Source organism: Pelodiscus sinensis, chromosome 8 (genome assembly GCF_052426305.1).
Source record: "Pelodiscus sinensis isolate ZL-2025 chromosome 8, ASM5242630v1, whole genome shotgun sequence".
Taxonomy (NCBI): domain Eukaryota; kingdom Metazoa; phylum Chordata; order Testudines; family Trionychidae; genus Pelodiscus; species Pelodiscus sinensis.
This window is the reverse complement of record NC_143059.1, coordinates 42,885,143-42,896,797: the sequence shown is the minus strand read 5'-3', so window position 1 is coordinate 42,896,797 and position 11,655 is coordinate 42,885,143. Positions and strand designations below refer to the sequence as shown.

The 11,655-nt window shown below is 41.8% G+C and overlaps 1 protein-coding gene across 1 annotated transcript in view; it reads left to right on the top strand.

Annotated features, from left to right (window-relative positions):
* Positions 1-11,655, top strand: part of BLNK (B cell linker) — a 186,879-nt gene that overhangs the window by 12,984 nt on the left and 162,240 nt on the right. The window contains exon 2 of the mRNA XM_089780177.1: positions 879-941. Within this exon, the coding sequence (XP_089636303.1) occupies positions 879-941 (63 nt within the window). The remainder of the gene's footprint in view (positions 1-878; positions 942-11,655) is intronic.

The following is an 11,655-nucleotide window of genomic DNA, read 5'->3' as shown; positions in this document are numbered from 1 at the left end:
ATGTTTTCTGAGCCCTACTCTTTAAGGGTGTGTCTACACAGCACTGTAATTTGAAATAAGATAGGCAATTTGAGCGACACAAAGTGTGTATCTTATTTCAATGCTATTTCTAAATAGCTTATTTGTCATTTGCCGCTTTCTACACAGCACCAAATTTTGAAATTAAGCTCTATTCTGAAACATCCCTTACTCCTCATGGAATGAGGTTTATAGGGACGTCAGAATAGCAAGCCCGAAATAACGGGCTTTCTGTGTAGATGCGGGATAGCTATTTCAGGATACTCCGGTACCCCAAAATAGTGTTGCAGTGTAGATGTAGCCTAAGGGTGTGTCTAGACTACAGGGTTTTGTCGACAAAAGTGGACTTTTGTCGACAAAACTATACCTGCGTCCACACTACCGCTGAGTTCTGTCGACATAACGTCGACAGAACTCAGCAGTTTTGTCGACGCTGGTAAACCTCATTTTACGAGGCATAACGCCTTCTGTCGACAGAGTTTCTGTCGACAGAGGTGTTATTGCATGTAAACTGTCCTTTGCGTCTACACTACCATGTTGACAAAGCAGCTTGCTTTGTCGACAGAACTGGATGTAGTCTAGATGCTCTTTGTCGACAGAAGTTTTGTCGACAGTATCTGTCGACAAAACTTCTGTCGACAGAAGCCTGTAGTCTAGATGTACCCTAACAGTGCTTACCACCCACGCTCTGTAATGTTCTTTTCCTGGTTATCCATTTCAAATAAAAAAAATACAGATTCCTGCAACTATCATGTACAGTTCAACTTCAACATTTGTCTATACATTTGTTTATGATTTACTAGACTATCATGTATAATTTTCTATTTTTTTTCCTAAACCTCTTTTTTCCCTCCACTTAGTTTCGAATGCCTGAATCTGCTGCGATAGTAGAAAAATTGGAAATTAATGGAATTCAGTTTTTGGTAAGTAATTAAAATATTTTCTCTGTTAGAACATCTTAGATAAGAAGTGTCTATGTAAAACTTTACAGCTGCAGAGTCTGTTCTGCTGACTTTTTTCATCCTACTAGAATAACGGAAAGTTAGGGTATGTCTACCCTACCACGCTAGTGACAAAAAGAAAAAGGAACCATGGATGAGATTTGTAAGATCATCCGGGAGTAAAAGTAAAACAAAAGTGAAATGAGTGAAAGGGAACAGCTGATTGCATACTAGGGAAATTATGTATTCTCTTTAGCGTTTATCTTAATACTTCCCCAATTTTAGATGACCTTATTCTGCATTGTAGAAAACTTGGTAATATGTGAATGACCTGTGGAGTGCTACCAGGGGCATGCATTTCTAATGTTATACAAAAAAGAGTGGCAGATCTCACACATGACAGAAGATTCTTAGTGCTTTTATGTGTTCTTTAATTGAATTGTTCCACAGCACTGTCAACATGATAGGAAACCCGTAATAAATTAGACTCAAAACAGAATGTATTATGCCAGTCCTGTAAAAAATGAAGTGAAGTACAATAGCTTGTTAATAACAACAGCTATTGAGATCTAGTGGTTCATACATGTGACTAGGAATCAGAATTATTGTATCCAGAATCTGTCACTGTCTTCTTTTGAGACCTTTGGCAAGTCCCTTAACCTTTGAGCCTCAGTTTATCTGTCTGTAGAATAGGGATATTACCTATTCCGCTGGGGATGTTGAAGCCTTAATGAATTTTAAACTGCTTTAGCGCCTCAGATGAAAGGCACTATAGAAATAAAGGCCTCCAGTGGCTTCAGAGCAAGCAAATAAAGCCCTCAATCAGGCTTGATTCCACCTAGCAGATAGCAGTGGGGCACAAACAAAAAATGATAAAATGCACTCAAGCATGAAGACAGTGCCACATCTTCTCAAGGCAACATGCGGGTGCACACAAGGTCACAGGCCGCCTCCCCAGATTTCTGTCAGGGTTCACACAAGAATGTGGCATGCAGCAGCCTTTCAGCACTGTGTTGGAGGGAAGGGATGGGAGATGCCTCCAGCTGAAAAGGAGTCATGGTTGGGGTAGGGATGACCCGTATTTTTCCAGATGTCTTCTCTTCCCTCCGACCCCCCTCCTGGAAGTAGCTTGTCTCTTCCTGCCCACACAGTGTAGGAAGGTGCTAACACCTCCAAGCTGCTGCTGGCCACTGACATAATCCAGCCACCTCCTGTCCCCTGAGGAGTAGACAGTGTGGACAGGAGGGCATTAATTCTGAAGGATGCATTGAAAACCAGAACCCAGTGAAACAGATTGCAGGGGCTTCAGTGAACCCAGCCAGAGAGGTGGCTCAGTGGGGTGGGTGCCTAAAGGTCAAAGAAGCCCTGTACTCCCTGTAGGCAAGATCTAGGGTGGAGGCAGCATGTGAAGAGGGCGCTAAATGCCCCTGCCTGAGAACCTCCAGAGTCAAGGCACAAACAGGCTGGAAATAGCTTCCTCCCCACCTCTCCAGAGCTTAGCTGAGGGGTGTAGAAGCTTCCCCATGCTAGTGCTGTGTGGGGCATTGGCACATGAAGGCTTGGCTCCTCCTGGCCAGCACTCTGGGTTAGAGGATTTTGAGCTTTCCCTGGATGCTGAACCAGCCAGAGGCAGTTGGGGGAAGGAAGGAGCCCATAAGCCAAGCTGTTGGTGAGCTAAATGATCCAACACAGCACCGGGAGCAGGACACACCCTACTCAGGGGAATACAGAGGAGCAGTGGGGCCAGGGTGAGGGGTGAACAGGCACAGCAGAGAGAGGACAGTGAGAGGGGAAGCATGTAAAGGGTCAATAGGTGGGAAGCAGAGGTGACGTCTAACTGGCCATTGCCTGCCCACCCCCACCAGCCACTGCAGCAGGCAGACATTGCTGGTTGGAAACAGGGCAGAGGGGAGCCTACTGAGCTGGCACACAGAAGGGACTGCACTGATGGAGCAGCAGGGGGGAGGCTGGCCCCAAATACTGCAGCTTTACCCAACCACCAGCCTTGCACACTCACCCCCATCATCAGCCATGGGAACCCCAACACTCACCGCTAGTGGGTGGGCAGCTGATGAGAAAAGATCTGGCTAGTAGTAGGACCCACAAGTGCTAGGGAGAGGGGAGAGAGAATATACAGGCCAATTTGTCTTTTTTTTTTAAGTGGAGACATCTGCAGGAGGGCTTTAACAGGACATCTGGTCACCCTATCAAGTTGTATAATATGCTTCCTTCAGGGGTATGAAGAACTAGCTCAGGTGTGACTTCTCAGTTGTTCTTCATAACATCAGATTTCATTTCAAAAACTGACCAAGGATCCTAAAACAATCTCTCTGATGTCTGAAATGAAATGGAACAAGAGGTGCTGCCTTAGATGCCAAGCCAACGGCATTAACTATATCACTATGCAAGGCATGCAAGAATAGAGCTGTAATATCCTATTACAGAGATTTACACCAAAGGTGGGAAAGATATTTTAAGTTGCAAAGGCCATTAATAAATGTGACTGGGTTTCAGTGAAGGTGTCATTGAGGTTTTTTGGAGAGAGGCTCAGCTTCAAAATGTTGTCAAGTGCTGTGGGAAATTATTGTGTAACTGAGATTACTCAGTAACAAAACAAAGTGTGTCTATGTGTTGCAGGATGTGACATGTGGCCTGCATTTTTCTAGAAAATGAGCAGAATGAACTTGGCAACATGGAAGGCCTAGTTGAAGTTTAGAATGCTAGAAGCCTGGATATACATTCCATATAACCACATAACATGCTGTAAAGTGTCCACAACACCTTAAGTCATTTTTTCTGGTTTCAGACAGGGAATATAGTAGTGTAATTAACATTCAGATTCAGCAGATATGTTTATTTCCTTGAACATTTTTCACCCATCTTAGTTTTCAGTAGTAATCAGACAATTATTTCTATAGCAATATTCATTTCTATTTTACAGACTAACACACACTGTTTCAGACTGCTCTTTTATAGGAAACAACATTACATAGATTTTCAAGAAATTTAGAAATAAATAACACTGGCCTTACATTTCTGTGAAGCTTAAATACCACACATAGACATAGCCTTATATACTGCACTGGGAAGGTTTGGTGACGAAAGTGCTGTCAACATGCAAAAGTAGCCAAATTGAAAACCAGTCAAACCGATTTTTCTGCCTCCCATTGTTGACATTTCATGGCCACATTGCTAACTCCCCTCTCGATAGATAGAGTAAAACAATGTGGGTAAGCATCCCACAGTGCACTGTTGTAGGAAGGTAGGAAGACAGATCTGCTCTGTGAGCTCTCTGTGCAGAGGAATGTCAAAGCGGCACAGCAGTCTCTCCAGCCCTCCCACTGCAGAAGCAGTCTCCCTGCTGCTGTGTTCCTAGTGCAGGGTGGGACAGGAGTAGTCCAATAATTTCTTCATTGTTTGTTCCCCAAATGGAGCAGCTCACTCAACCATCAGATACTTCCCAGATACTTGAAAGGGGAGGGGTACATGCCTGCAAGTCAGCAAAGAAAAAAACTGAGCAGAGCCATCAGGGTAGGTACTGTGGGATACAGATGAAAGACAGTTCTTTCAACAAAACGAACAGCAGAGTCTACACCTGGGGTGGCCAACCCGCGGCTCTTCTCCCCCAAGTGAAAGCACAGTCTAGACGTGGTTTAAAAAAACCCCCTTTCTAAAGAACCCATACTCCTGAAAAAATAAGTACGGGTTCTTTTGAAAGGGGGTGGGTTTTTTTTCAAAAGAACCACGTCTAGGCTGAGCTTTCACTTTCGAAAAATGCTTTTACGAAAAAGCACTTGGATGTGAATATGCAAATGAAGCATGGGATATTTAAATACGTGCTTCATTTGCACTTTTGATTTGCCTCATTTACATTCCTCTTTCGACACAGGAATGTAGTTTAGATGTGCTCCCAGGGTGTGTCTACACTGCAACACTATACCAGAGTATCCCAAAATAGCTATTCCATGTCTTAACAGCAAGCCCGTTATTTCAGGCTTGCTGTTCTGATATCCCTGTAAACCTCATTCTACGAGGAGTAAAGGACGTTTCGGAATAGCGCTTTATTTCGAAATTTAGCACTGTGCAGACAGTGCCAAATGACAAAATAAGCTATTTCAAAATAGCATTGAAGTAAGATACACCATTTGAGCTACACAAATTGTGTATCTTAGTTTGAGTTACAGTGCTGTGTAGACACACTTCTAGCATGTGTCTAGACTAGTGCTATTTCAGGATACTTCCAATATCCTGAAATAGCTATTCCAGGTCTTTTAAAGAAGACTGTTAATTTGAAATGGCTTTCAAAATAACGGGCTTGCTATTGCGACATCCCTGTAAACCTCGTTCCATGATGATTAAGGCATATTTCGAAATACACTCAAAATACCCTACGCGAATTGTTTAGCTTAGCTTATTTTGAGCTATGGGTGCAATGTAGATGCACTCTTAGGGTATGTCTAGACTACAGAGCTTTTCCGGGATAAGTTCTGCTGTGTTCAAGGAACGCATCTGCTTTTCCAAAAAAATATTTGGAAAAGCAGACACTTTTTTTGGCATCCCTGTAAACCTCATTCTACGAGGAAGAAGAGATGTTCCGAAAGAGGGTTTTTTCCTGACATTTGGCCCCTGACATTTGTAGACGGGCCAAATGTCAGAAAATCTTCTTTCAGAAGAAAAGCAGAAAAAGATATGCAAATTGCACTTTGCAATTTGCGTATCTCTTTCTGACTTTTCTTTGTAGCGTAGACACAGCCTTAGAGCGCTTTGCCTCTTTTGGTGCTATTTTCTAATGTAATGATTTTGCAGTTGGAATTTGGAAAAGAAGGATCTGAGAACTGTGACTTGAACTTAGTAACTGAATTCTAAAAAAGGTCGATTTATGGTGCTACTATTGTCACAATGAATTAGATATTTAGGGGAGAAAATCTGAAACTAACAAAGAGGTTATATTGATTCTGAATATTCTTCACATTAAATATTTTCATATTTGTTTCCTATTTGGGGCTTTTTGAGATTTGGTATTTAGAACTTGAGGTATAAGGACTATTGGGTACTTTTTCTACAATTATACACCAACATTTACTTTTGTATAAGTAAGTTACTGTGGCCCTGAGATGCTGTAACTTATGCCAGAGGCTGGGCTATGGAGATGGAGAAACCCATACTCCCAGCCTATGTGTCAAGCACATTTGAGCTGGACTTGAGCATTTGTTCCTTAGCATTCAGTAACAGAAATAGAATTAAGATGAGGGGATGAGAAATTGTATGGCAGGCTGGGTAGGGAAGGCTAGGGGAGGCTGTGTCTCCCTAAACAGGCATGTCCTGGCCTCCAGCCCACTTCCTTTCAACCCCCCTACACACACCCTCTCAGCCCCTCCTACTCTCTGACCACCACCACCCAGGTTTCTCCTTCTCTCTGACCACTGTGTCAGATCCCCAACCTCCTATTCAGCCCCCTTACTTCCCATCCCCAACCATGCCACCCAGAGCACTGGGGCAGGCTGTGCTACAGCTGCACTGTCCAGCCAGAGCTCAGAGCCGTGCTGCCTGGAGCACTGAGGCAAGCTGTGCGGCAAGCACACCACCTGAGTGCTGGGGGAGCTAAGGTTGTGGGAGAGCGGAGACGGGAGAACAAGAAACACTCAGCTAACCACTCACCTGTGACCTCTGCTACATTAGACAAAAAATACTCTTCAATGTATTTGATATGGGGGAAACACTGAAAGAGCATTGTCAAAATTTACCACTAAGTCTTGTGCTGGCTGCAGCACAAGCCAGAAAGGAAGGGCTAAACATAGCTATGGGCGATTGTGGTGTGTTAATAGTTGTCACACTTCAGTTTTGACTAGTGAGCTGTTTTCTCACTTGTTGAGTACTTAAAATGTTGAAAACCACATTTCCCAACCAATATTTACTATTGTTTTTCCTGATCAAAAAGGCATAGCACAGAAGGCAATCACAAATATCTTCATTGCTACATTTCAGGGGTATTCAGGCTTTTCCTATAACATGGATTATGTCTTAATAGAGAATGTCTTATGGACTCATCCGCCCTCCCTTTTGCAATTGCAGCAATTACACACATGGGGAAAATGCCATTAGTAAAGCAAAAACAATTAGGAGTCCTGTGACACCTCAGATTTATTATAATCTTTCATGGGTAAAACCCACTTCATCAGATGAATTGGGGTAAAAGTTACAGAAGCAGGGATATATAGAAGGAACAAGTTGCTTGTGTTAATGAAGCAAATCAAGTCAGGGTAGAAGTGGGTCATTCACAGTATTTGCTGTGGAGATGTGACTATCCAGAGAAGTGAAATTGTATTTGTAATGTGTTAACCAGTTCAGATCCTTATTCAATCCTAAATTAATAGTGTTGAATTTGCAAATGAAAGGGCATTTATTTATCTTTAGCTGCATAATATGATAGATGAAGTTCCCTTGGAAGAAATTTAAACAGGCCATCACATTTTGCTCATTTCACTGCCTCTTTACATCTTTTCTGTTCTGTTGCTCTCTCTCAGCTCTCATGCACATTCCACTGTCACCTATGTCTATACTGCACCTCTTTTGCACAAAAGCTTATACAAATGAAGTGCAGATTATCATTTGCATCATTTGCATAATTAATTAGGGACTGCTTTTGTGCAAAACCCCCCTCTTGTGCAACAGCCATTCTGCCTGAAAAAATGAGGAAGAATGGCTCTTACACAAGAGAGGGGGTTTGCCCAAAAAGGAGCCACCTACCCAGCTCCTTTTTGTGCAAAAGCCTCTTGGCAAAAGCGGCCCCTAATTAATTATGCAAATGAAGTGTGGCAATATGCTAATCTGAACTTCATTTGCATACGCTTTTACGCAAGAGAGGTGTAGTATACACATAGTCCCAGATGCCCTCTCTTCTCTTCTCTCTGCACATGCTTCCCCATGGTCCTCTCTGCCTCCTCCAAGTTAGACATGCTTCCCTGAAATGCTGCCCAGTCATCTCCTTCTCTTCCCTCCCCCTCAGCCCATTGGATACTCCAGTCTTTGAAGAAATTGTGATACTCATGCTCAGGGGATCTACCCTGGTTTACACCAGCTGATGATGAACCCAGCTCTGAAAGCAATAACACTGCTCTACAGCCAAAATGCTTCTGAAATAAATGTAGTCAAACTTTACTAATTCTGGGTCACTGAGAACGAAAATGATGCTTAAAATTGTTGATTGGCTCTAGTTTTCAAGATATGCTATTGGGTCAGTATATACGACCCTTGACTTGCGAATGGCGGAGGATAAGTGAGTTATAAAGGGAAGGGATCTCAATTTAAACCAGAAATGACTAAAATACATCTTTGACTGGATCTATGAATAAATCTATGACTGGGTTTGGACAGTACTTGCTTTTTAGGCAAAACAATGAATGATGCAATCTGAAGTTGGTATTGCGTCATACATGATATGAATTGCATCATGTTATTCCTAGAACTCATGGATGATTCAGTCATAACAAAGCTTACATCACTCTGCTGAACAAATTGCCCTATATCAGCTCTAGAAATCATACAGTGTCGTGCTCTCTTAGTTGTCAGTGTTTGATTTCGCAAAAGGACACATTTCTGTTTAGCCAAAGTGAGCAGAGATGCCTCGTACTTGAGTGAACAGTGCAGATAACTTCTGCTATGTTTGTGGTGAAGTGACTTTTGCATCACAAAAGCGCAGCATAACCACTATGGTTAAGAAAGCCTACCACCTTTATTTTGGCTGCAAAATTCGAGATCAGGACAAGAGGTGGGCCCCGCACATATGCTGCAACACTTGTGCAACAAATCTTCGCCAGTGGTTGAACAGGAAAAGGAAATCTATGCCTTTTGCAGTGCCAATGATTTGGAGAGAGCCAACAGATCATGCCAGCAATTGTTACTTCTGCATGGTGCCTCCAGTTGGGAAAGGTGTGTCAAAGAAGAAAAAGTGGACTGTGCATTATCCAAACATTCCATCAGTGGACTGTGCATTATCCAAACATTCCAGTACCCCATGGAGAAGGACTGCCGGTTCCTGATGCACCAGAATCATTCTCACTTGAGTCAGATGAGGAAGAGGAAGAGGATGAAACTTCTGTTCCTGAACGATCGATGTCACAGGACCCACACTTTCTCCCATCCTCCTCCTCTGAACCACACCTCATAACACAAGGTGAACTGAATGACCTTGTCAGAGATTTGGAACTACCCAAGAGTAAGGCAGAGCTGTTGGGCTCCAGACTACAGCAGTGGAATCTCCTGGCAGGTGATGTTAGGGTTTCCATGTTCCGTGACCGTCAAAAGGATCTTGTCCCATTCTTCTTCATGGAAGGTGATCTTGTAGCCTGCAACAACATAGATGATGTGATGGCAGCCCTCAACATCGTTCACAATCCAGATGAGTGGAGACTGTTCATTGATTCATCGAAGACGAATCTTACAGCTGTTTTGCTGCATAATGGCAATGTTTTGCCATCAATTCCAGTTGGTCATGCAGTCCATATGAAGGAAACCTATGACAACATGAAATAACTTTTGAGGTGCATAAACTATGACCAACATCAGTGGCAGCTTTGTGGCGATTTGAAGGTTGTTGCTCTCTTGCTTGGTCTGCAGACTGGATACACAAAGTACTGCTGTTTTCTCTGTGAATGGCATAGCTGTGCAAGAGATTCCCACTACATCAAGATAGATTGGTCACTCCGACAGTCATTGGAGCATGGGAGGAAAAGTGTTCAGCATCCACCACTTGTTGAATCAAGGAAGATTTTGTTACCACCCTTACACATCAAGCTGGATCTAATGAAGAACTTTGTCCAGGCCATGGGCAAAACACAAGCAGCTCTCAAGTACCTCCATGGAAAATTTCCAAGGTTAAGTGAAGCTAAGATAAAGGAAGGTGTCTTTGTTGGTCCTCAGATTCGTGAACTTCTTCGAGATGATGCATTTGACCATGCACTGCGTGGCAAGGAAAAGACGGCATGGAAAGCCTTCCAGTTAGTGGCAATAAAATTTTCTCGGAAACAACAAGGCAGACAACTACAGGTTGTTGGTGGAAAACCTCCTCAAGGCATACAAAAGCCTTGGTTGCAACATGTCACTAAAGATACATTTTTTGCTCTCTCATCTAGACTTTTTTCCACCGAATTGCGGAGCAGTGAGCGACGAGCACGGCGAGCGAATTCACCAGGATATTGCAACAGTGGAGAAACGCTATCAGGGCAAATGCAGCCCATCAATGCTTGCAGACTATTGCTGGACAGTGACAAGAGATGCTCCATTTAATGAATACAAGAGACAAGCCAAGAAGTTCCGAGTAGACACTGAATAGGACTAAACTATGTACATAATAGTTTTTTGCCTTTTGTTTCATAATAAATTTTATTTATATAACCCTTTTGCTGATTTTTAAAGTGTTACATAAACAGGACAGGTGAAATATTATCATGTAAAGCAACCATAAACACATGAAAAGACCTAGGTTTACAATTTATGATTATAACTCTACTATCTACACAATATACATAGACGTAAAATGTAAAAACTTAAATATCTTGGAAACAGTAGCCAATCAGTTGGTTTAATTGTCATATTTGAATTCAGCACATCAAAATACATAATAAATAGCACATTTTATCTCTGAAGCAGACGACTTCTAAAAAATTGTAGACCAGTGTAATATGCACTCTTGTGATCAGTTCAGAAAGAAGAAAATGACTGGGGAATGTAATCAGGAAAGAAGGCAAAGTGGTGTTATTGTACTGTAACTGAAACATAGAGGATGATTTTTCAAGTGATTTTAAGGTCTGGGTAAATAGGAAAACATTTTATGATAGCAAATGCATTCAGCTATCAATCACCTTCAATTAAATAGGAGGGTAAAAGGACAATGTGTATTCATATTTCTTCAACAAAACATAAGGAATGTGCACAAGTGTACAAGTAAACTGCATAGTTATCTTTATTCTTCTCCAAAAGGCAGAAACAGAAGGTAGATTACTTGCTGAACTCTACTATACCATCAAGTCAACACCATTTCACTGTGCCATTCAAGAATGCAATAATAAACTGATAGCAGAAAAATAACCTCATTCTTAAGGCTGTCAAGAAAATAGTAGCTCAACATACAAAGTCAAGCATTATTAGCACCTGAAACCCATAAAAAGTTATTTTGATTTATTTTCCTGCTAGATATTTTCAGATATCCCAAGAAGCTGGTTAGTACATTGTCTAATGCTCCCGACCTTGCAATGTAGTCCAGTAACAACAAATCCTGAGACAATGCTGAACTATCCATTGAAGGACTGGGAACTTAATTTTTCCTGTGACAGCAACAAACGTCTGCTATTATTCTAACTATTGCTACCCAAAAATGGTTTAAATATTCATTTTGTTTATTCTTATGAAGTGACTGTGAATTAAAGGAAGTGCTTGTCTGCATTCCAGTCCTTGAAATCGCTGATACAAAATAATCCAAGCAAATTCTATCTGTCAAATCCTTCATAATTACATTAAATATGGATTAAAGAAATATTCTTTGAAGCTGAATCCTTTGGTGTTACAGCTAACAGATAGTTTTAGATCATGTTGAAAATTAAAATATTTTTAAAAGTCCTTCAGGTTTTATGGAGGTGTCAAAGAAATGTGCAAGGGACTTTGAGAGGTGGCAGGAACTTTAAAAGTGATGGTATCACAG